The sequence below is a fragment of the Microtus oregoni genome, unplaced genomic scaffold, assembly GCF_018167655.1.
Source record: "Microtus oregoni isolate MIOR12 unplaced genomic scaffold, Mior012 000067F_ref0000223, whole genome shotgun sequence".
Lineage (NCBI taxonomy): Eukaryota > Metazoa > Chordata > Mammalia > Rodentia > Cricetidae > Microtus > Microtus oregoni.
Window position 1 is genome coordinate 8,341,805 of NW_024543974.1, and position 27,343 is coordinate 8,369,147.

General features: G+C 36.0%; 1 protein-coding gene across 9 annotated transcripts in view; it reads left to right on the top strand.

Annotated features, from left to right (window-relative positions):
- LOC121440456 (protocadherin-11 X-linked) overlaps positions 1-27,343 on the top strand; it is a 511,499-nt gene that overhangs the window by 351,434 nt on the left and 132,722 nt on the right. For all 9 annotated transcript variants that reach the window (XM_041641214.1, XM_041641220.1, XM_041641215.1 and 6 more), the window contains one exon: positions 11,650-11,848. In XM_041641214.1, coding sequence (XP_041497148.1) covers positions 11,650-11,848 — 199 coding nt within the window. The remainder of the gene's footprint in view (positions 1-11,649; positions 11,849-27,343) is intronic.

A 27,343-nucleotide genomic window follows, 5' to 3' on the forward strand; every position in this document is an offset into this window, starting at 1 on the left:
AAAATTAGAATCAATCAATATTTTTGTTTCAAGTTGTACACCATAATTTCTTGAGTGGTTACAATTAATAGATTAACATATTTATATTATTATATTACTATATTGTGATATTATATTATATATGTACATATTTTGGGCACACTATGAAATTTTCAAAATATAAAAGAAAACTTGTTTATCTTTTTTGTGATGCTTGAAAATTATTTCCATGAAATAGTTAACAGTTCTACATATTACAGACAAGAAAAATAGATATTTACTTTGAATGTTCCTATATTATGGCTAGGAGTAGAAAAAATGTCAATAGATACTAAAAATTCATTATTTAAAAAGTAAAGAGTATAACTTGGAAGACATGGCAAAACAGAGCAGCATGAGCAATAGAGAGAAATGAAACTATAGATGCAAGTAGCAGTAGGTATGGGAATCTGGTCACAGGAAGAACAGGAACATTTTGTTGCCAAGTAGGACCTTTTCTCTGGCCTATGGGAGAATCAGTTCATGTCCAGGCCCTCCTTGCCTCATTGATGCCTGCCAGGTGACTGCCACCACTTGACCCACAAGCACTACCTCTACATGGAGTCACAACTGCTGCTGCTACTGCTGCTTATTGCCTTGCCTTCTGAGAGACTAGAGCGTGGGCCTGAAGGCTGCAAGTGATCCCTGTAGGTGACCAGCAACGAGGGTGCAGTGTAACAGGCCGGTTCTTTTTGGGCCATCAAAAACTTATTAGTTTTGAGTGTTTGGCCTAGCTTAAGCTTGTTTCTGAGTAGCTTTTTAAACTTAAACTGTACCTCTTTATCTACCTTTCAACTCAGGCTTTTTATCTTTTCTTTCTGTATAACTTACTTTTACTACTTATCTTGTCCAACTGGCTGGCTTCTTACTCTGGGTGTGTCCCTTATTCTCCTCTCCTTCTTCTTTTGTTATTCCTCTAAAACCTAGAATTCTCCTCCTATTTATTCTCTCTGCCTGTCAGCCTCATGTAGCCCTCTTCTTCCTAGGTATCAACCCTTCTGCTCTTTATTAGATCAGAGCTGGGCGGGGGGTCTTTCAGTACATTGTTTGAAATTTAAAAAAAAATTAATGAAATATTTTGTTTAATATAACAAAGAGTAGTGATGGGGATATAGTTCTGCAATAAAATATGTGTGTGTCATGTGCAAGGCATTGCATTCAAAGGAGGCAGAGGCAGGCAGATCTCTGTGAGTTTGAGACCAGCCTTCTCTACAAGAGCTAGTTCCAGGACAGGCTCCAAAGCCACAGAGAATCCCTGTCTTGAAAACCAAAACAAAACAAAACAAAACAACAAAAAAAACCTCCAGTACAATAAAAATTAAAAATAGAAACAATAAGTTAAACATATTAAAGGTAAATAAAGCCAATTTTTTCAAGATATATTATGACTATTAAGTTATCAAAATTAGTATAATTATTTTTTGTTTAATTCTTTCCTGAAGTGCCACAATTATAAAAAGGCAAAGTGATTCAGGGATCACTAAAGTAATGATTTGGGGGGAAATAATAAAAAGAAGAAAGAGAAAAAGAAAAGCAAAAACTTAATGTTCATTATCCATCCAATTTTAAATTTAAGAAGACAATAAAACATTCAGTATGAACCAGTTCTAACACTTTTACTTAATACAACATTTCCTGGAGAATTAAAGCAGTAGGTAGGGCAGAGGGCTAACTCAGCAGGTAAGAGGAGTATTTCTTGCTTTTCCAGAAGTCCTTAGTTCAGTTCCCAGCACCAAGCTCCCAAGCTCCAGGTGATATACAATGTCCCCTTCTTGACTCATGTGGATCATTTGCATTGATGTTACACACACATAGAAATACACACACATAAATGTATGCAAGGATGCATGTGTACATACATGCATGTTCACGTAAGTGATATTTCTTGGACTGCTAAATTATAAAAACAGAAAAAAAATGTATATCAGATCATAGACTTTGAAAGCAGAATTGAGAAAGAACTCAAACATCCATGATGTGATTGAATATTAGATTATTTTATATCTTTTGGTAAACCATTTATCATGTTCTACACTTGAGAAATTCTAACAAATGAATTCGAATATTTACACTTCCTCCCTTCTTCCCATTTCCCTTCCACTCCCCCTCCTCCCCCTCCTACCCTCCCTCCAGTCTTAAGAGAGGGCAGGGTACACTGCCCTGTGTGAAGTCCAAGGCCCTCCCCCCGCCATCCAGGCCTAGGAAGGTGTGCATCCAAATAGACTAGGGTCCCAAAAAGCCAGTACATGCAGTAGAAACAAGTCCCAGTGCCATTATCAATGGCTTCTCAGTCAGCCCACATTGTCATCCGCATTCAGAGAGCCTGGCTTGATCACATACTCGTTCAGGCCCAGTCCAGCTGGCCTTGGTGAGCTCCCATTAGATCAGGTACCCTGTCTCAGTGAGTGGAACAACCCTTTGCGGTCCTGTCTTCCGTGCTCATCCTCTCCCTCATGCTCTTCAACTGGACCTTGGGAGCTCTGAAGTGGGTCTCTGTCTCCATCTCCATCTATCACCGGACGAAGGTTCTATGGTGATATTTGAGATATTCATCAGTGTGACTATGGGAGAAGGCCATTTCAGGCACCCTCTCCTCTTCTGCCCAAGGACCTATCTGGGGACATCCCCGTGGACACCTGGGATGCCCTCTAGAGCCAAGTCTTTTGCCAACTCTAAAATGGCTCTCTTATCTTCTTTCCTGCTCCTATATCTACCCTTCCTCCATCTCAAACCTCCTACTCCCCCAAGCTCTCTCCTATCCTTCCCTTCTCCCCTCTCTCTCCTCCCTCCCTTCCCGCCACCCCATCCCCACTCCCACCGTTGAATACCGCCTTTGAATGCAAGTAGGCCATATTTAAGATGCTCTATTGAAAGGGAAGTCTGGTCATATTGCTCACATTTGCTTGTAAGCTCTTTGTTAACTATGCTTCTGGAACTACAATGAAGACTCAGGTCACACTGAAGGATAATCGAATGACATGATAGTTGATACAGTGCATGAATTAAGGAAAAATTTTCCACACTGTTTATTGACTCAATAAGAGCTATTAATGTCTTTAAAAGAAAGCAGAATCACAAAGGTAATAAAATATCATGTTTGACTTCTGTTATGTGCTTCTGCATACGTCTAACTATCATAGATCAGGGTCATTTCATTAATTCTTTCATTTATTCAATAAATAGCTACTGAATCCCTCTTAAGTGTCAAACTTGTAACTTGACTCAGGACTACCAAAAAATGATAGGATTGACCCTGAAGCTTGACACTAATTAGTTAGGAAAATAAAATTTAACGTTGGATTTATTTTTGTCTTGAATAGAGACCCCTCTCTCTTGTCTTTCTAGTTTTGAGCCATTGCCTTGCTTTTAAGTTTAGTATTTCCATTTGTTTGGAGTACAAATGATAGAAGAGAGAATAAACAAGATCTTTTGTCACTGTGTCTGTTCTGCAGATGGGTTTTCAAGTATATATGAATATGTGGGAAAGTTTCAAGTGGAAGAAATACTTTTCAAAATTGAAATAGTAATGGTGTGTTTGTGTTTTTAAACACATTCAGGTTGGTCAGCAAAGGCAGTGAGTTTTATTCTCTGAGGTTGACACTTATATACTCACTTATTCTCTCTCATATATCCTTTTGAATATTCAATGAATCTTAAGATACATGTATAAACCTATAACACATGTATTTTGGGGCATTTCTTTTCAATGGTTTTTAAAAGGTACTACCACAGAGTAGAATAATATCTTAGTACTAAATTACATTGCCATTTTTAGTGTAGATAGATATATATTGCATCACTCTCTTTACATCCACAAATAATGTACATAGCCACCACTTCTATCATTTTCCATGATATATACTATTCACAGGGGACTTCAGTTTAAAAGGAGAGATTACTGACACCTTAAACATAGAGGTTAAGCTATCAATTCCATGTATTTATGCCAGTAATTTTTTTATTATCTTGTTCTATTATCATTTTAACTCTAAAATTTTAAATGACAAAGCTATAATATATTATTAAAATATTGATACATAAAATATTCTACTTGTGGAATATAATACTTGTCTATTTACATAAATTTATATTTTTTAAAAGCAGTTATTAACTATAAGAAAATAAATTATAGTTTTATGCCAGTATATTTTATTTATGTGTAGTCATTTAGATAATGCATGGAGTATTGTATTGACTTTAAATTATGTAAAAACAATGATGCATGAATCTTTATAATGAAATATTTTGTAAGCTTATCAACCTATTTTCCAAGGTTTTTAATTTCTAAAAGAATAATAAGTATACATCTTTATATTTTACTTGAAATACTTGAAAATATATTAATCATAATAACTAGCATGTGAAAGTGAGTAAAGTTAAACCTAGAACTATAACACTTCTAGTTTCTTAGTGAGAAAATGATCTAAAGTTGTTATGTTGGAATGAGAAAATTATCCTCCATCAGGGTTTCTGCAAATTCTGGCCAACAGGGAAAATGTTTTTAAAAGTTTGAACAAAAATAGTCTTTCCAGACACATAAGATTTTATATAGATTAAAACTATTTAAAACAAACAAATGGGAATTTACTAACATCTATATTTTCTGAAGCAGTTTTTATAAGTTGAACTTTGTAATGGTGAGTTGAAGGTCATAGAATGTCTCAGAAAGTCTAAACGTTTACCATTAAACCATTAATAAATAAAGATTTCTATTCTACTTCACAACATGGTTGTAGCAGCTGTTCTAGAGGATAATTAGTATTTATTGTCAAAAATGTGCACATATTTTACACATTATTTGTATTATTTTTTCTTTTAAAATTAAGGATATTTGTATTATACTTTTGAAAATAATCCCTAGACACACAAGATCTAAAACCTCTGTGCCTACCTGAAAGAGAAGAATGGAATGGCAGAAAAAGAATTCCCTTTAATTCAAGCTGGCAAGCTTGCCACATGGTGACAAAACAGCCACACAAGAGAAAGGGTAGTTTCACAGAAAAATAAATAAATAAATAAATAAATAAATAAATAAAGAACATTCAAATGTGGGATATTCTAAAAAGACAAGGAAAACTTGCTTAGAAAGGAAGAGATTTACTTTTCTTTTTTTTTTAATATTTCTTTATTTATTATGTATACAATATTCTGTCTGTGTGTATGCTTGCAGGCCAGAAGAGGGCACCAGACCTCGTTACAGATGGTTGTGAGCCACCATGTGGTTGCTGGGAATTGAACTCAGGACCTTTGGAAGACCAGGCAATGCTCTTAACCTCTGAGCCATCTCTCCAGCCCCGAGATTTACTTTTCTGAATTTAGAAATGTAAGGTGATTTACAAGTTCTATGGTACTGCATGGCCACCCTGCAGCTTGTGACCATGGAAGTTTCTCCTCTAGGGTTGAGCATTCTTAGGAAGGAAACGTACAGTAGCTAATTAAAGAACCAGTTATTTTGTATATGTTTCTGCGTGGCTTAAGTTGACTCTGACATCCTGTGGGGGTCTCTTAACAAGAACAATTGGAATATTGTATCTCTAGCCTACTCTCCCATTCAGGATTTTCTTCTCATATCATTACTACCTCTGAAAAGGTCACCTTGAATTATTTACTCACCAGGGAGGAGGTCAGAACCCACAAAATTGTTGGCAACATTTGCTACTAAGATGTTCAAGGAATTTTTTTTTAGTTTTCAACTAGGAAATAAACCATGTACTTTTCTTTGTGGCATTTACTATTTTAAACTGCCTAGCCAGAGTCTACTTTCTGTTTTCAATCAATTTCTTAACACACTGATCTGAGAACATTTTTGATTATAAGACTATCAAAGCTTAACAAATAACAATAATACTAGACACATACCCTCAAAGAAACAGAGGAGTGGACCTGAAGAGGAAAGAAAGGTAAGGGGAGGGACTGGGAGAAGAGGAAAGAGAGTAAACTCTGATTAGAATGTATTATATTAGAGAATAATAAATATGTGAGTATATAAATAAATAAAAATAAAATTAAGGCTTATAAAGTCCTTTTAAACTTCAAATTTTCAACAGCTATGCTTTCTATAAACAATTATAAAACTCTGTACTTTTAAGAATACAACATTGTTATTTACTCCAATGAACTGCTAAATATCATTAGTATTAATAAATAAGAGCATATCTCACAGATGATGAAATATAGGATATTCATATACATGGAATTTGTTACCTTCCTCTACCTTGATCAAATGTAAGGTAAGTGATGAATATGAAAATAAAAATCAGACTGATGTTCAGATTATGCCTTTATAATAATGATGATTATTAAAGACCTAATGCCTTTCTTTTCTCTATTTCATGAACAATGCCCTACATATAATGAATAGCAGAAATATGGTAGTAAATGGGCAAAATCCAAGAAAGATTTCACCTTTTAATGTCTAGTTTCTTGAGATCTTTATATATTTTGGAGATCAGGCCTTTGTCTGATGTGGGGTTGGCGAAGATCTCCCATTCAGTAGGTTACCTTTTTGTCTTAATGACAGTGTCCTTTGCTTTAAAAAAAGATTCTCAGTTTCAGGAGGTCACATTTATTCATTGTTGATCTTATTGTCTGTTCTACTGGGGTTATACATAGGAAGTGGTCTCCTGTGCCCATGTGTTGCAGAGTACTTCCCACCTTAAAACAATTAAAAAATGGGGGTACTGAACTGAACAGAGAAGTCTCAACAGAAGAAGTTCAAATGGCCAAAAGATAGTTAAGGTCATGTTGCACTTCCTTAGCAATCATGGATATGCAAATCAAAACAACTTTGAGATACCATCTTCCATCTGTCAGAATGGCTAAAATCAAAAACACCAATAATAACCTATGCTGGAGAGGATGTGGAATAAGGGGAACACTCATCCATTGCTGGTGGGAATGCAAACTTGTGAAATCACTTTGGAAATCAGTGTGGCAGTTTTTTAGGAAACTGGGAATCACCTGACCCAGGAGGCAGCAATTCTATTCCTGGGAATATACCCAAGAAATGCCCAATCATGCTACAAAAGCATTTGTTCAACTATATACATTGCACCACTATTTGTAATAGCCAGAACCAGGAAAAAAAACCTAGGTGCCCCTCAATGGAAGAATGGATAAAGAAAGTGTGACACATATACACATTAGAGTTCTACACAGTGGTAAAAAACAATGACATCTTTAATTTTACATGCAAATGGATGGAAATAGAAAACACTTTACTGAATTAGATAACCCAGACTCAAAAAGATTAATATGGTATGTACTCACTCATTAGTGGATTCTAGCCATAAACAAAGGACATTGAGCCTATAATTTGTGATCCTAGAGAAGCTAAATAAGAAGGTGAACCCAAGAGAAACATATTTATCCTTTTGGATATTGAAAGTAGACAAGATCTCCGGGCAAAAGTTGAGAGGACGGGCGTGGGGATGGGGTGGCAGAAGGGGATATTGGGAGAGAGAAAGGAGAAAGGGAGAATTGGGGAGAGCTTGGGGAAATGGGATGCTTGAGATGGAGGAAAGTTGGGTATGGGAGCAAGGAAGAAGATATCTTAATTAAGGAAGTCATTTTAGGGTTGGCAAGAGACTTGGCTCTAGAGGGAGGCGTTCCCAGGTTTCCAAGGGGGATGTCCCCAGCTAGGTCCTTGGGCAATAGAGGAGAGGGTGGTTGAACTGGCCTTTTCCCATAGCCACACTGATGAATACCTTGCATATCACCATAGAACCTTCATATGGTGATAGGTGGAGATAGAGACAAAGACCCACTTGACTGAGCTCCCAAAGTCCAGATGAAGAGCAGAAGGAGGGAGTGTAGTAAGGAGGTGAGCAGGCCTGCATTTGATCCCACCCGGCTCCCGCATAATTAGCTTAGCCCCGGAAATAATAACATGGAAACTCTATTCTTTTAAACACTGTTTTGCCCATTAGTCCTAGCCACTTACTGGCTAACTCTCACATCTTAACTAACCCATTTCTAATAATCTGTGTAGCACCATGAGGTGGTGGCTTACAGGAAAAGATTCACCATGTCTGACCTGGTAGTTGGCTCCATGGCAGCTGGATGCCTCACTTTCCTTCTTCCCAGCATTCTGTTCTGTTTACTCAACCTACCTATGTTCTGACCTATCAGGCCAAGCAGTTTTCTTTATTAATTAACAATGAATCAATGTTTTATTAAACCAATACAAATGACAAATGTTCACAATGTACAAGAACATTATCCCACAGCATATCCTATTTTTTCTATTAAAAAAACCTGAATATAATCTCCTTTGTTTAGCTTTTTTTTCTTGATCATTATCCATAAAAACTTGTGACCAACACTAAACAAAGACAAACAACAATAGAAAGAAGGCTCACCTACATCAAGGGAGAAGATGAGCAACGAAGTCGGGACTGCGAGGTGTGCATACACCCACTGAGACAGTGTGCCTGATCTACTGGGAGCTCACCAAGGCCAGCTGGATTGGGACTGAATTAGCATGTGATCAGACTGGACTCTCTGAATGTGGCTGACAATGAGGGCTGACTGAGAGGCCAATGATAATGGCACTGGGTTGGGATTCTACTGCATGTACTGGCTTTTTGGGAGCCTAGTCTGTTTGGATGCACACCTTCCTAAACCTGAATGGAGGGGGTAGGGCCTTGGACTTCTCACAGGGAAGGGCACCCTGACTTCTTTTTGTCCTGGAGAGGGAAGGGAAGTGGGGTGAGTGGGAGGGAAATGGGAGGAGGTGGAAATTTTCATAAATAAATTAGTTAATTAAAAAAGATTCCACCTTTTTAAAAAGTTTCCTGGAGTAATGCATAGATCCTAAAATGTATATTATAGTTTAAGCATATAATATCCAATCTTATTATCTAGAAATTATTCATGCAATAACTAATACATTGTAAAAAATAGCAAAAATGACAATATTTCCCTGAACTCTTCCTTATTTCATTGTTAAAATAGATGATGATGATTGTGGTAATGATGATGATGTATGAACAGAACCACACTTGACACTTTGTAGCCCTGTCAAGTCTAGGACACGATATATAGATCAGACTGGATTCCCAATCACTGATATCTATCTGTCCCCACCTCCTTAGTGCTATGACTAAAGTTGTATACTACCATAACCTACCAGATTTTCCTTGTATTTAGCTTTTTTATGCTATGGGTTAATTCTTCTGCAAATGCCTCAACCAACACTACTTGTTACACCCTCTTACAGGTGCCAATATTATTATATTGGTATAATAGAATATCATCAGAATCCTATTAGAAATAATGAAAGGTTTCTGATCATAAGTACATTAAATATACCATAGCACATTAATCTTTTCATATTTTATTATGAACATACTCTGGAAATTAGGAATATAAAAAATAATCAGGATGCAAATTAAGCAATTAAGTACTATATGCATATATGTTTGTATATTGTATGTTATCAGATGAGGAAATAAAAAACATTTGCACCCTCCCATTTTAAATTCCAAAACATATAAACTGAACTCATGAAAGTTTTTTTTCAAACAGAGTTTCTGTCCTACCTAGTCCCAAAGGCATTAAGTCTCAAATAAGTAGACAAAAACTTTTATTAATTGTAAGTAGTTTGGCCTATTGCTAAGGCTTATTATTAACTAGCTCTCACAACTTGAATTAACCCATAATACTTATCTATTTTAGCTTATTATCTATTCTCAGAAAGGCATTCTCATCTTGCTTCTTCTGCATATGACTAGCAGAGACTGTGTATGGCGGCATAAGACTGTGTCTCTGTCTTTCCTCTTTCCAGAATTTTCTTTGTCTGGTCACCCCATTTATACTTTCTGCTGGGCTACTTGCCAATCAATGTTTTATTAAACCAATACAAATGACAAATGTTTACAATGTACAAGAACATTATCCCAGAGCATATTCTATTTTTTTCTACTAAAAAATACCCTGAATATAATCTCCTTTGTTTAGCTTTTTCTCCTGATCATTATCCATAAAAACTTGTGAACAACACTCTAAACAAAAATACAAACATAAATATTCCATTATTTGGGGGAATGTGGGCATTGTTTTCTAGGCTATTTGATGCTGATTAGGAGAATATTTGGACAACCGTGAGAAAATTGAGGCTTTTGGTCTTATCCTGACTATAGTATATTCAATTAAGAACTTTAGATAAAATATCTACTATGAATTCTTCCCAGTTTATAATGTCTCTATTCTGAAACAGTTTTTTTTTAAATTTTAACTTTTATTTTTCTTTTATCTTGTCTGTCCACTTCACTTGTTTGTGCTTCCTAGTAATATAGGTCCTTCTGTACTCAGACACATCAGAATAGAGCTAGCTATCTCTATAGTGACTAATCAAAGAAAGCAAAGCAGGTGTTGTAAGTTTGATTATACTGGCCCAGTCCAGAATTATTTGGTTCAGATGCAGAAGGTTGTGAAAACAGGAAGTGAAGTGCAATCAGGAGGCTATTTTTGTACATGAGCTACTGTATAAAATAGTAATACTGAGAACTTAAATGGTGCTGCATCTGGTTAGCAAATTTCTGTTTCTAGAATTCATAGACTTCTTACACTTAATAATTTATGCTTAATTTTTCTGTTTTAACTTATTTAGCCATTTTATATTCTGCTGTTATTGGTACTTAAAATAATTCTTTTAGTTTCTCTTTATAATTGTCAATAGCAGTTATCTATATTATGTGGCTGATGTAGGAAGTCCTTTTGTTTGTGTGTTGCTTTCATTGGTTAATGAATAAAGAAACTGCTTTGGGCCAGATAGGGCAGAACTTAGGTAGGAGGAGAAGACAGAACTGAATTCTGGGAGGAAGAATGCAGAGTCATGAGAGAGTCCTATGGACCCACCACCAGAGATAGATGTGCTGAGACTTTGCTGGTAGGCCATGACCTTGTGATGATATATAGATTAATAGAAATGGGTTATACTAAGATGTAAGAGCTAGCCAATAAGAAGTTAGAGCTAATGGTCCAGGCAGTGTTTAAATTAATACAGTTTCTGTGTGGCTATTTTGGGTGTAAGCTAGCTGGGCAGCTGGGACAAACAGCAGGCCCTCTCCATACAACATGTGGCTATTTGTGTTTTTATAGAACAGAACAAAACTAGATGAATTCTAAAAAAAAATTCCTGGCCAACAGATTATTCTAAAAATATAAAAATTTACTTTTACAGTAGATAATAATAAATAAAGTCATCATTGTTTTAGTTCACTGGAATATCAGAGAAAAAGCTACAAAGCTGTTTTATATTTATTCTTGATATTCAAAAGGTGAATTTTGTCAAATACTACTAAGGGATTCTATATTAAAATGATGGTCAAAAATTTGTAGCATGCTCAAATAGCATAAACTCCAACAGACTCTTATGCTTAGAAAATATTTCTGCTCTTACCTCTTTTGGATTTGCTCTATTTAGAAATTTAACAAAGGCAAAACTGCTGCCATGTAAACTGGTTTGAAAACATCTGCCTGTTTAAAAAAAATGCCTGAAATTCTGCACAGTGGAAGATAATTTTATGTGGTTTTACCAGATAGATGAAATAATACATTTCATAAATGGGATGAATTAAGCAATTATTCAGACATTGATGAAACCTTGTAATTTCTTTTTCCTTTCAGTCCCAACGACGGGTCACATTTCACCTACCAGAAGGCTCTCAGGAAAGCATCAGTGATGGTGGATTGGGAGACCATGATGCAGGCAGCCTTCCCAGCACATCCCATGCCCTGCCTCTCGGATATCCTCAGGAAGAGTACTTTGATCACGGCGCTCCAAACAACCGCACTGAAGGAGATGGTAACTCTGATCCTGAATCTAGTAAGTGATCCTTTCCTAGTTCCTCAATAGAAGTAGATTATTTCTATTTATGTTTTCATAGCTTTAATTATAAGGTTAAACTAGTCATGTTACTATGAGTAGTAGTATATTTGTAAAAGGTAAGCCTAATACGGTGGCTGACATATATCCAGTAGCTGATAGTATTTGAAATACAGGATAGCATATCCTCTAAACATAATTTACTAGGAAAATTATAACAGTCATTTTATTTAGACACAGGTAGGAAATTTTCTTTTTTGTATATCTTTATATACAATCTGCCATCACTTCTCATTTACTTAATTTGTTAACATAATGAATTATACCTATTTTTTATAACATTTTATACTTTTTTGCGTTTTAATAGCGATAAAATAATTTCCAAGTATTTCAGCAGAAAAAAAAATTTAATTCCAGTGGAGAGGATATTAGACTGAGGATTTCAATGATACATTATCATCACATTTATGTGTCATGTAATTGTTTAAAAGTCTCACCCTCCTCATTGGGACCTTGGGAGCTCAGTCCAGTGCTCCTGTGTGGGTCTCTGTCTCTATCTCTATCCATCACCAGATGAAGATTCTATGATGATATGCAAGATATTCGTCAGTATTGCTCTAGGATAGGGTCATTTCAGGTTCCCAATCCTCAGCTGCCCAAGGAACTAACTGGGAACCTCATCTTGGGCACTTGGGAGCCCCTCTAGAGGAGCAGAAGGAGGGAGAACATGAGCAAAGAAGTCGGGACCACGAGGCGTGCATCCACCCACTGAGACAGTGGAGCTGATCTACGGGGAGCTCACCAAGGCCAGCTGGACTGTGACCGAAAAAGCATGGGATAAAACCGGACTCTCTGAACATGGCGAACAATGAGTGCTGATGAGACACCAAGGACAATGACACTGGGTTTTGATCCTACTTAATTTGCTGGCTTTGTGGGAGCCTAGCCAGTTTGGATGTTCACCTTCCTAGATATGGACGGAGGGGGGAGGACCTAGGACTTACCACAGGCAGGGAACCCGGACTGCTCTGTGAACTGGAGAGGGAGGGGGAGAGGAGTGGGGGGAGGGGGAGAAGGGTGGGAGGAGGGAGAGAAGGGTGGGAGGAGGGGGAGGGAAATGGGGGGGGGGCTGGGAGGAGGTGCAAAACTTGTTTTTTTGTTTACGTTTTTTTTTCTTCTTTTCTCAATAAAAAAAAAAAAAAGTCTCACCCTCAAACAAGAAGGTGTTTACAATTGATACGTACTGGAAAATGGAAAAATCCATTTTCTCTTGTGGAAAAGCCCTTTTATATTAACCACATTTCAGGTTGCTCTTCATTCCCAGGAGTAATTTCTCACCACAAAATGATCTCCATGTGTGTATGTGTGTGTTCCTTTTGGGTTTTGTACTTTTTGTCCATTTTTTTTGTTTGCTTATTTGAGTTAGTTTTCTTTTATTGAGAGACAGAAAAAGAAATAAAATTACATTGGGTTGGTAGAGAGTTAGGTAAGATTGGGGAGGAGTTGAGGGAGAGGAAAGAGCTAGTTCCAGGACAGTTTCCAAAGCTACAGAGAAACCTTGTCTTAAAAAAACAAAAACAGTAAAAAAAAAAAAAAAGAAACTTACTTTTACTGTGGGTTATAATAATAATCAATTCTTTTACTGAATCTAAAATGTTCCTTTAAATTTTGCTTAAACATATTTCTGAAATTTGTTGAAAACTCAGTCATTTTTTTTTCCTGATAACGACTCGCTGAAATGAGCACATAGCTTTTAAAGTCCCTTGTAAGTTAACAAAAACAGAAATATAGCTTTTATGAATAAGATTTTTCTAAAAACTTTTTAGAGGAATTTGTTAATACTATTTTGTTTATATAGCCCCAGACGGACCAAAAATCATTGATTGTATGAATAAATTATAAAGTCCCTTTTCTTAATGTTTTGCCAATAATGTTAACTTGCTTTTGTAAGAAGGAAAGAAAGTAGTGTGGCTAGAGAAACATCTTAGAGATGGAGTGCTTACCGTTCATGAAGAATATCTGAGTTAAGTTCATTGAATCTCAACTGGTTGTAACTCCAGCTCAAATACATCTGCCACCAACCCACACCTGCACTCACTCACATGCACAAATACACAAGCAGACAAATGGTGACATATAACTAAATATAACAAACATCAGTAAATTTTAAAATGAGAATTAATTAATTTATTTATTTGTTTGGGAAACAACTTTAGTAAAACATCTTGTGTCATTTGAGAGCTTTCTGAAATTTTGTATTTTATAATAAAGTTGGTTTATAAAGCATTTGATATTAGAGTCACTTGACATACTCATCTGCATGTCTTTGCTCTTGGAACAACAACCTACATTCCAAAACTTTCCTCTTATAATAACATCACAACATTATGTTTACCATTTTCATGTTCTTTGACATTATCATTTAGTTAATAAAAATATCACCAAATGAAGAATCCATCAAAAATGACATTTTAAATGGCTATTAGGGGAATATATACTTTAATAAATAATGGATTTTCAAGGAACATTGTAAAAATGTACTCAAAAAACAGATAATCATATGGCTATGTAAAAGTGCACAGTGTAAGTGGCAGTGTATTTCATATATCCATGTGTATTATTATCCAAAGATTTAAGGACCCTTGATTCTAAGAAAATACATTGTGTATGACCTTTTGTCCATATCTGTGTATAATTTGTTAAAATATAATTTTTTGAAAAATATATTAAAATATTTTCATCTTATTTTTATAAAACCATGTCCTGGTATTAAAATTTGTACTGACTTCTAAGATTGGCAGTAGTACTAGTGTATACCATTGAAACATTAAAGATTTATGAAGGCATATGAAAGCAGTACAGATGAGTTTCCCTCTCGTAATGAATGTGTTTTTGCTATTATATTTGTATCAGTGTCATGTGTAGCACAAGCTCTAATAGATCTTAATTATAAGAGCCCAGGATCAGATATTGGGGAAAATGCTGAGAGATCAGAGACAAAGGAGAAAATCCACAGCCACCTTACTTCTTAAATTCTCTGCTGAAAAGAGAATAAGATCCTGTTTCCTCACACCTTATCACTTCTGTTCTGCACACAGACATTTTATTTCCTGTCAATTTGTACAGACCTTCAGACATCAATGGTTAGCTAGTGTCTAGCTCCATTCTCTGATCTTTAGGCAAGCTTTTTTTGTACAAAGATGATACCACTACAGTGCTTACATATTATAATTTGATTAGTTATAATAAATTGTCCTTTGGAACTGATATGTTTAAAGGCTTCTAAAGACTGAGACTGATCTGTAGTTTACTAGCTACTGATCACTTATCTTCATGGTAATTTTTCCATAAATTAAAGAGAAAAAACTAGGTGTGAGGCATACTAGTACTAGGTACCTTGGCAATACAGAAATAGGTTAGTGTCATCTTGAGCTTCATAATTATGTTGAGACCAATCTGAGCTAAATGAAACTCCTTTTATAAAAATAAGGAGAGGGCTATCTTAATTTAATAAATGTTTCTAGTTCAATCAAATGATATATCTTGTGACTTTGAATGCATATTATCACAGTGTATGGTCATTTCACACATGATGCCTTACTTCCTGAACATATTACTAAGTAAATCACTCAGTGGATAACATTTGATCCTCAAGAAAACAAAATATCTAAGTGTAAAATGTTATCAACTGACTAAAAATTAATTCATTAATATGTTTTGTCTCCAATCATTGTAGGAGGAGGACCTGCTTGTTCATCACAGCTACCCCGAACCAAAATAACCACACAGAAACTACATTAATTAAAACACTGCTTAGTGCATTAGCTCTAGCTTCTTATTGGATAATTCTTACATCTTAATTTAAACCATTTCTATTAATCTCTAAATCACTACAACGTCATGGCCTACCAGCAAAGTTTCATCACATCTATCTCTGGTGGCAGATCCATGGCATTTCTCTGATTCTGCCCTTCTTTCTGCCAGCATTCAGTCCAGTTTTCCCATTTGAAACCTGTTTTGTTATATGTAATTTTACTATGTTAAAAACTTCCTTTAATTATTTAAACAGAAAAGGGGAGGTGATGTGGGAGTCCCCTCTGTGTGCTGTGATTACCATTAATGAATAAAGAAGCTGCCTTGGCCTGTTGATAGGACAGAACTTTGGTAGATGGGGAGGACATGGAGTCAGGGAGATACCATGGAGCCACTGGAGATAGATGTGATAAAACTTGGCTGGTAGGCCACAGCCTCGTGGTGATATACAGATTAATAGAAATGGGTTAAATTAATATAAGAGTTAGCCAATAAGAAACTAGAGCTAATGGGCCAACCAGTATTTTAATTAATACAGTTTCTGTGTGATTATTTTGATTCTGGGTGGCTGGGATGAACAAGGGACCCTCCTTCCAACAAATCATACCTGTGTATTTAGTAACAGAACAAAATACATGGAGTCTTTTTTTTTTTTTTTTTTGGTTTTTCGAGACAGGGTTTCTCTGTGGCTTTGGAGCCTGTCCTGGAACTAGCTCTGTAGACCAGGCTGGTCTCGAACTCACAGAGATCCGCCTGCCTCTGCCTCCCGAGTGCTGGGATTAAAGGCGTGCGCCACCATTGCCCGGCTACATGGAGTCTTAAGACTCTATACACATGTTCTATATATAAAAGAAAGAGAAATATATTTTTTCTTAATTTTAAAAAGATATATCTGTTATATCACAGGTTATCACATATATTGGTATTCATTTCTCGTTTATAAAATAGGTATGTTTAGTAGTCTAATATACATTTAATTTATCCACAAAAAAGAAGTGATTATCTTTTCCTGAAAGCACATTTTGATTGATCTTCTATCATAACCTAAATAATTGGTGTAAAAAGTGGAAGAATAACTTAGTTTACTATTTTACTACTCAGAAATCTGCCAAAATTGTCTTGATTGGGTAAAACTCTTGATATTAAGATCACAAGGGTAATCATGAGTTGAGTGTTTCATTAGCTGATTCTAAACATTGACAGCTGGTAAAATTTAAAATAAATAAAGCTATGAAACTGTATAAAGATACACTAATAATGCATCATTAAAATGCAACACTGTAATTATGTATATTAGGTACTTAGTAAGCTCAGAAGTCAAAACCAAAATAAAACAACTCAAATAATTTCTTAAACAACTGTTGTTATACTTGTACTATAAGGGTATACAAATAATGAAGGAAGATTATTCTTGTTATTCATCCAAAAATCTAAAAAGAAATTATGATTCAGTTAATGAGTAAAAAGAATAATTCCTTATATATTAAGGGGACATTAACATATTTTGAGAAAATTCCAGAATTAATCTTAGGAACAGTTTATTAACTGTTACATAAATATTTTAAACTTATTAGGTATTTTTCCATTTGTTTTGTTTTATTTTGTTTTGTTCTACTTTAATTTTTATTTTATTGAGCTATACATTGTTTTCTGCTCTCCTTCTTTCCTCTTCTCTCCCCTTCAACCCTCTCCCACGGTTCCCATGGATTCAGTTAACTCAGGAGATCTTGTTGTTTTCTACTTCCCATGTAGATTTGATCTCTGTATGTCTCTCTTAGGATCCTCATTGTTGTCTATGTCCTCTGTGACTGTGATTTTTTTGTGAGGCAGGATGGACATGAAAATAAGTATATAGTTCGGAATACTCTTGAATCCTTCTCCTGCCTCTGGAGTACTAGATATTCAGGTGTTCAACCCAATGCTCATTATACTTTAGAAACAACTAAGATAATTTGAATACATAAGACTTTTTCTTATGAAATACTTTTTAGGTAAGCCTCACACAAATTCACTTATTTCATTGAGAATAAAATTGAAAGGCCATCAGTTTGTATACAATGTTATAAGAAATAAAAGGGAATTTATTCCACTTAAGAGAAGTTATGTTCCACCTGAAGACTGAAAATTTATATGATTCTGACTGTGATGGACTATATACAAACCTCCTTTTATTGAAATAGCTAAATTGTAATTTTTCAGAGTACAGTTTTATGGAAGCAGTATATATTTAGAAAAAATAAAACTCCTATTTTGAATTTTGGTCACTTCCTTCATAGAGATAATGTCTGAATCCTCAAAAACACAATTAAGTCATTCCATTAAGTGGAAAATCTACCCATACTCTATGGTCTACATTGCTAATCTACAATGTTTGGTAGCATAGGTATATTAAATATATTTGTGACCGGATATTTTAATTCAGTTTGGGCTTATAGTGATATGGATCCACCAATTTGTCAAGAAACACAGGTCCTTAAAACCTGCATTCTTTTTTTCTATTTATTAAAAATTTCTACCTACTCCTCTCCTCCCATTTCCCTCTCCCTCTGCCCACTCCTCCTTCCGTCCTTCTCCAGTCCAAAGAGCAGTCAGGTTTCCCTGCCCTGTGGGAAGTCCAAGGTCCTCCACCTTCCATCCAGTTCTAGGAAGGTGAGCATCCAAACAGACTAGGCTCCCACAAAGCCAGTACATGCAGTATAATCAAAATCCAATGCCATTGTTCTTGGCTTCTCAGTCACCCCTCCTTGTCAGCCACGTTTGATCACATGCTCCATCTGTCCCAGTCCAGCTGGCCTTGATGAGCTCCCATTAGATCAGCCCTACCATCTCAGTGGGTGGGTGCACCCATCGCGGTCCTGAGGTCCTGACTTCCTTGCTCATCTTCTACCTCCTTCTGCTCCTTCTTTGGACCTTGGAAGCTCAGTCCAGTGCTCCAATGTGGGTCTCGGTCTCTAGCTTCATCCATTGGCAGATGCAGTTTCTATGGTGATATGCAAGATATTCATCAGGATAGGGCCATATCAGGCACTCTCTCCTCAGCTGCCCAAGGAACAAGCTGGGGACATCTCCTTGGACACCTGGGAACCTTTCTAGAGTCAAGTCTCTTGCCAACCCCAAAATGGCTCCCTTAATAAAAATATCTACTTCCCTGCTCGCATATCCACCCTTCCTCCATCCCAATCAGCCCATTCCCCCAAGCTCTCCCCATCCTCCCCTTCTGCCTTCTCTCTCCCCCTCTCCCCGTACCCACACCCCAACCCCAAGCCCCAAGTTCCCTATTTTTACCTGACAATCTTCTTTACTTCCAATATCAGGAGGATAACTATATATTTTTCTTTGGGTTCACCTTTTTTATTTAGCTTCTCTAGGCTCCCGAATTATAGGCTCAATGTCCTTTATTTATGGCTAAAATCCGCTTATGAGTGAGTACATACCATATTCATCTTTTTGGGTCTGGATTATCTCACTTAGGATAGTACTTTCTATGTCCATCCATTTGCATGCAAAATTCAAAATGTCATTGATTTTTACTACTGAGTAGTACTCTAATGCATATATTATCCACACTCTCTTTATCCACTCTTCCATTGAGGGGCATCTAGATTGTTTCCAGGTTCTGACTATTACAAATAATGCTGCTATGAACATAGTTGAACAAATGCTTTTGTAGTATGATTGGACATCTCTTGGGTATATTCCCAAGAGTGGTATTGCTAGATCCTGGGGTAGGTTTATCCCGAATTTCCTGAGAAACCAGCACACTGATTTCCAAAGTAGTTTCACAAGTTTGCATTCCCACCAGCAATGAATGAGTGTACCCCTTACTCCACATCCTCTCCAGCATAGGCTCATTGGTGTTTTTGATTTAAGCCATTCTGACAGGTGTAAGATGGTATCTCAAATTTGTTTTGATTTGTAATTCCTTGATAGCTAAGGAGGTTGAGCTTGACCTTAAGTGTCCTTTGGCCATTTGAAGTTCTTCTGTTGAGAATTCTCTGTTCTCTTCAGTGCCCCATTTTTTAAATGTACTAATTAGCATTTTAAATTATAGTTTCTTGAGTTCTTTATGTATTTTGGAGATCAGAACTTTGATGAAGATCTTGTCCCAATACGTAAGTTGCCTTTTGTTCTTAATGACAGTGTCCTTTGCAATACAGAAGCTTCTCAGTTTTAGTAGGTCCCATTTATTGAATGTTGCTCTTATTGTCTGTGCTACTGGGGTTATACGTAGGAAGTGGTCTCCTGTGCCCATGTGTTGCAGTCTGCTTCCCACTTTTTCTTCTATCAGGTTCACTGTGGTTGAAATTACACTGAGGTCTTTAATTCATTTGAACTTGAGTTTTGGGCATGCTGATAGATATGGGTCTATTTTCATTCTTCTACAGATTGACATCCAGATATGCCAGCACCATTTATTGAAGATTTTTTCTTTCTTCCATTGTATACTTTTAGCTCCTTTGTTGAAAATCAGGTGTTCATAGGTTTGTGGGTTAATATCCGGGTCTTCTATTCGATTCCCTTGGTCAACATCTCTGTTTTTATGCCAATACCAAGCTGTTTTCAATACTGTAGCTCTGTAATAGAGTTTGAAGTCAGGGATGGTAATGCCTCCAGACAATCTTTTTTTGTATAAGATTGTTTTGGCTATCCTGGGTTTTTTGTTTTTCCATATAAAGTTGATTATTATCTTCTCCAGATCTGTGAAGAATTTTGATGAGATTTTGTTGGGGATTGCATTGAATCTATAGATTGCTTTTGGTAGAATTGCCATTTTTACTATGTTGATCCTCCCAATCCAAGAGCAAGGGAGGTCCTTCCATTTTCTGGTGTCCTCTTCAATTTCTTTCTTCAAACACTTAAAGTTCTTGTTAAATAGATCTTTCACTTCCTTGGTCAGAGTTACCCCAAGATATTTTATGTTATTTATGGCTATCATGAAAGGTGATGCTTCTCTGATTTCCCTCTCTGCTTCCTTATCCTTAGTGTATAGGAAGGCAACTGATTTTTTGGAGTTGATCTTGTATCCTGCCACGTTACTAAAGGTGTTTATCAGCTATACGAGTTCTTTGGTAGAGTTTTTGTGGTCGCTTATGTATACTATCATATCATCTGCATATAACGAAAGTTTAACTTCTTCCTTTCCAATACAAATTCCCTTGATCCCCTTATGTTGTCTTATTGCTATTGCTAGAACTTCAAGCACTATATTGAAGAGGTATGGAGAGAGTGGACATCCTTGTCGTGTTCTTGATTTTAGTGGGATGGCTTTGAGATTTTCTCCGTTTAATTTGATGTTAGCTGTCGGCTTGCTGTAAAAAGCTTTTATTATATTTAGGTATGACCCTTGTATCCCATATATAATATTTTAAAATAACAAAAAATAGAGCTTTTTCCTAAAAGAAAAATATTGCAAATATTGATATTATTTATTACTGCTGACTTATTTTAGGGTCTGTTATATAGTAATTGTGTTATAGTGAAAACATATAATGAAATTGATTTTTTGTTGTTGAGAGACAATTAACAACATGTGACAGTCATAGATTCTTTTAAGATCAATTTACTTAGGTAGATGTAGAAATTTTACCAATTGAGGTGTATGAGTTATATCAGTTTCTTTCCATGGAAGTTTGTTTAAAATGTAGTTTATAATAAAAGTTGGTAAAATTAATATTTTTTGTTTCTTTGTTTGTGGAGTGTCAATACAGCATTTCTATGCTCTGTATAACAGGCTGGCCTCAAAATCAAAAGCTGCTATCTCTGTGCTTGGAATAAGGGCATGTTATGTAAGTTGGGTAAAATAAATATTTTAGTGAATGGTCTATTATCTTTGACTTCCCTTAGTGAAAAATGTTGTAACAATTAAGATCAATTGAAAACTGGATTTTTATTTGTAATATTTGGGCTTAGTGGAGGCAAAGATGGGTTTTCTACAAGAGATGATCTTTAAAAAATTGTTACAAAAATCATAGATCAAAAGAAATGTATGTTTTAAGTTGGAAACTTAAAGATATTAGCAGCAGCATTTCATTTTAATGACAGCATGGAAAATGAGCGTTTTCTTTAGTATCATAAATTTAAGATGGATTAGGTGGAGTTTTATCACTCAAAAGCAGGCCTCTGTAAGTAAAGCAATCTCTTATCTTGTCTTTTCGGTTTGAAAATGACAACTCTGGGAGCTTGGCACCAGCTGCCATAGAAAGCCTATGCCTTAAGGTCTGAAGTATCAGTAAATTGAATAACCACCATCAATGTCAGAGAATCAGTGGCCTTCTATGCACATTAATCCTTCCTGTGATTCAAAATTGTTATTAGACTACCTATACCATATAACAAAGTTAATTTGACATTTATGTTTCTACTTTTTATAATCCAAGGAGCTATTCATTTTATGACCTTCTTCTGTCATCTGCTTCTTTTATCTTATTCTCTCTCCTTGTTTTACTTTGATTATAAAACAAGATAATTTTCCATTTGTTTATTTTTGTAGTTTGTTTTTGAAAATCAGTACAACCAGAGAGGCAGAATTCAACTGATGAGTGACTTAGACTACTTAACAATATTAGCCATGTAAAATTTCTTAAATATAATGCAAAATTTATAATGAATAGGGAGTACTACAGCAATGTATTTTGTATTTTCTTGATGTTTTTAAATTGCAAAATAACATGCAGCTGTCACTAACATGCAATGTCTAGTGAGTATATCAGTAAATCTATTACATAATAAAATCTGTGCAATCTCAAATTTATATCTTTATTGGATTTTGAAAATTTCCAACAAAGATTGAAGTATAAGTGACAATTTTATGAGTCAGTTTTATCCCTTATTAAATCAATAATCTAGGTATAATTGTCTCCATATCAGTAGCTTTATGGTATTTATCTTACACACTAATTTTTATGTTATATTGGGAAAGTTTTAGTTTATACAAAAATGTTCTTTCAAGCAGGACAAAAAATTAGCTATTAGAATTTATTTTTCCTAAAAAAAATTACCTTAAACCTATGACAAGCTCATGGTTTTACATCTATCTTTTATTATTTATTTAAAACCTAATTTTAAAAATTAGTTGCAGATTTTTAAATCTCAGGAAACATTTTAGATTTTATAAGGAAACATTTTAGATTTTATAAGGCTTGGAATAAATCACAGCAGTTTTCAGAAGGGTGATTGAGAAGCAGAAGAGAGAAGCCATGCATTTTAAGCTTGCTAGCCTGATCACCAATGGATTTTCAACAAACATTGATACTGCAAGCAGGCATGGGGAGAAGAGCATTCAACACCCATGTATGCAAGAAAAGAATTACGTTGACTCAGTGAGTTATTATAAAACAGTGTTTGGAGTTGGAAATAAAATATGGTGGAGGGAATAAAAGTTATTTGAGTGAGAGAATAGGTTGTGTTTGATCAAACGATAATATAAACATGTATGAAATTTTTAAACAATAAATCTAAAAAAATGATTAATTAGGCCCAATATCAAAAATAGATAGAAGAAAAAGGAAAACATATCTCCCGGCTGAGGAGGCAAACAAGCGAGCCATATGGAGGCTCTGTGAATAACTACCTGAATCAAACTTTCACAATATTTGATATTAAATAAAATTCTTTATTGTACTTCTTCATTTTTTAATTACTTTTCATGAAATCTTTTCACCACAAAACAAAGTAGATCACATCCTTCAGGCAATTACCTTGTATACTGCAGAATTCTCATCTATGAATTGTAGTTGAATAGCTCAGCAGCATTGGATAGATTATGTAACCTCCTTTTCCGTTGCTGTAAAATGAAGAGATTATACTGATCCTCCTCTTAGGGTTATTTATAACTATTGAAATCCCAAAACGTGACAGTGTAGGTATTGGCTTTTATATTGACTTTGAATTTTTAGGCTCTTTGGGACATTGGATGACATTTAGTCTAACCTCCTCATAATGCAAATGAGAGAACTGAAATTTAGACCTTTCTTTAATTTCTTTAAATAAATATGTTTTATTTCATTTTACATACTAATTACAGTTCCCAGTTCTTCCCCTCTTCCCAGTCCCTCCCTCCACCTTTCCCTCCACTCCACACTCCATTCATTCCATAGAGATTATAAAGTACATTTTTTTAGTGAGGGTTCAAGGCTCTCCGTATTCTATCTAGGCTGAGCAAGGTATCCATTCATTGATAATGGGTTCCCATAAAGCTACTAAAAACAGTAGGAGTAAATCCTGGCACCACTGCCATTGGCCTCACAGTCTGCCACAGCCATACAACTGTCACTCACATTCAGAGGGTCGAGTTTGGTCCTATGTTGGTTCCTTTTCTGCCTGTCTGGATTTGGTGAGCTCTCATTAGCTCAGGTAAACTGTTTCAGTGGGTATCTTAATCATGCTCTTGACCTCTTGGGTCATATTCTTATTCTTCCCACTCTTCAATTGGACTTTGGGAGCTCAGCTCAGTGCTCCACCAGATGTCTCTGCCTGTTTCCATCAGTTGCTAGATAAAGGATCTATGGTGATATTTAAGACAATCATCAACCTGACAACAGGGCCATGTCAGTTCAGACAGCCTCTCCTGGGGTGGGAGAATTGTCTGTAATCTGTCAATCATGTTTTAAATAAATGCTGATTGGCCAGACAGGAAATATAGGTGGGAAAACCAGACAGGAAGTAGAAATGATGTAATGAGAACAGAAGAATTCTGGGAAGGAAGAAGTTGATTCTTCCCACTCCTGCCCAGACCACCAAAGCAGCATGATGTGATCTGCCCCATTGAAAAAAGGTACTGAGCCACATGGCTAACATAGATCAGAAAAATGGGTTAATCAAGATTTGAGAATTAGCCAGTGAGAGGCTAGAGCTAATGGGCCAATCAGTTTATAATTTATGGAGACCTATGTGTGATTTTCTTTGGGGCTGAACAGCTGTGAGGTACTGGGCAGGACAGAAATACAAACAAACAGGACTGTTCATGATACAGAATGGCACCCAGTGTGGATAACTGCATCCACAAAAAGCCTAAAAATGCTTGGGAAAGACTAGAGTAAATCATTTCGGTTTTCAGCTGTAGCAGGAATAAGAAAAGCTGTTTTAAAATTCCAGCTTTCTGGGCCGAACTGCCAGGGAAAACTCTGACTCTTTCAAGCAGGCCATCCAGACTACGGAGCTATGGATACAATGTTGCAGCTTGCTTCCTGGCAAGGACCTTGAAAAGCCATAGGAGCTTTTCAGTGTTGTTTACACACTGTTGGAGCTTGCTTCCTGGCAAGGACCTTAAAACACCATAGAGTTGTGGCAAAAAACGTCTCCATATTCCTTAGCAAATTAAAGTCCCATGTGATCCGAAAAAGAGAGATATACAGTAAAGAGATATTCAAAGAGTAAGCAAACCTCTAAATGATTTACAGTGTGTTAAAAAAAATACAGGCTAAAGGTTAAAGTTCTCAAAAAAAAAGAGAGAGAGTAGTCTGGGAGGCAGAGACAGATCTCTTTGAGTTCAAGGATAGGCTGGTTTACAGAGGAAGTTCCAGGACAAAGATATACAGAGATTCTGTCTCAAAAACTAAAAGTAAAAATAAAAGAAATAGAGGTTAAAATAAAGCCTCATTAAGATGGAATATACACAGAGAATCTTGATACTGTATGTTATTATGCTCTCTTTGAATTGTTTGAATGCCAAGGAAGGAGCAACAGCTGCTGAAAGATATTTGCTTATAAATGCTGCAGATACGTATTTAGAAAATACCTTTGCTTCAAAATTGAAGTCAAAAGGTACATTACTTTGGAGAAGAGATTTTGCATTTGTTTCTACAGAAAATGAGAGGCTGTGGATTTATTCAGACTTAGGAAAAATCAGCTTTGATCAAGGAAGACCACCTGAGAAATCTCTGGCAGGAATAGATGGCCCAGATGCCTGAGTTCTTCATCCAGAACAGGTTCAAGACTGCTGCCTGAGATGACCAAGACTCACAGGATACTTCAGTCAGGACTTGATGATAACTCTAAATTTTCTTTAGGTCCCCAGAAGACTATCAGTGCTCCCAACCAGCTGGACGTAGCCTGGAATACTACACCCACATTCCCCAAAAATGGACTATGGATATTTTCCTTTTAAATAAAATAAATAAAAAAAAAAGAGGTGGAAGCGGTGTGGGAGAATTGTCTGTAATCTGTCAATCATGTTTTAAATAAATTCTGATTGGCCAGGCAGGAAATATAGGTGGGAAAACCAGACAGGATGTAGAAATGATGTAATGAGAACAGGAGAATTCTGGGAAGGAGGAAGTTGATTCCTCCCACTCCTTCCCAGACCACCAAAGCAGCAGGATGTGATCTGCCCCACTGAAAAAAGTACTGAGCCACATGGCTAACATAGATCAGAAAAATGGGTTAATCAAGATGAGAGAGGCTAGAGCTAATGGGCCAATCAGCTTATAATTTATGGAGACCTATGTATGATTTTCTTTGGGGCTAAACAGCTGTTAGGTACTGGGCAGGACAGAAACCCCAACAACAAGCAGGCCCCCCTTCATGTTACACTCTCCACTACTGCTTAAGTTCTTAGCTAGAGTCATCCTTATGGATTTTTGGGAGTTTCTCTAGTGCCAGGTTTCTTGCTAGAGCCATAATGGCTCCCACATTCAAAATATCTTCTTCCTTGTTCTTCATCTTTGTCCTTCCACCATCTCAACTATACCCTTCCCTCAAGCTCTACTCCCACCTACTTCTCCTCTCCTCATACCATTATACCCTCCCTTCTCCTCTCCAACACCCATGCTTCCAATTTCATTAAAAGATCTTGTCTATTTCCACTTCCCAGTTGGACCTATGTGTGTTTTTCTTAGGGTTCATTTTATTATTAGCTTCTCTACCATTGTGGAATATAGGCTCATTATTCTTTGTTTGACAGCTAATATCCACTTATGAGTAGGTACATACTATGCTCATCTTTCTGGGTCTGGGTTACCACACTCAGGTTTTTTTTTTCTAGTACATCCATTTACATGCAAATTACAAGATGTCATTCTTTTTACCACTGAGTAGTACTCAGTTGTGTAAAAGTATCACATTTTCTTTATCCATTTTTAAGTTGAGGGGCATCTAGATTGTTGCTAGATTCTGGCTCTTACAAATAATGCTGCTATGAATGTAATTGAGCATCCTTTGTGTATATGTCTAACATTAGTTTCCCTGGGTCCTGGGGTAGGCTGTTTCCAAGTTTTCTGAGAAACCACCACGCTGATTTACAGAGTGGTTCTACAAGTTTGCATTTCTACCAGCAATGGATGAGTGTTTGCTTTATTCCAATAAGCTGTCATTGATGTTTTTGATTTTATCTTTTCTGACTGGTATAAAATAGTATCTCAGAGTCATTTTGATTTGCATTTCTGTGATGGCTAAAGATGCTCAACATTTCATTAAGTGTCTTTTGGCCATTTGAGATTCTTCTGTTGAGAATTCTCTGTTTAGTCCCAATGCCATTTTTAACTGCATTACTTGGATTTCTGATGTCTAATTTTTTGAGTTCTTTAAATGTTATGGAGATCAGTCCCCTGTCTGATATGGGGTTAGTGAAGATCTTTTCCCATTCAGTGGGCTGCCTTTTGTCTTATTGACTATGTCCTTTGCTTTACAGAATCTTCACAATTTCAGGAGGTACAATTTATTTATCGATGTTCTCAGTGTCTCTGT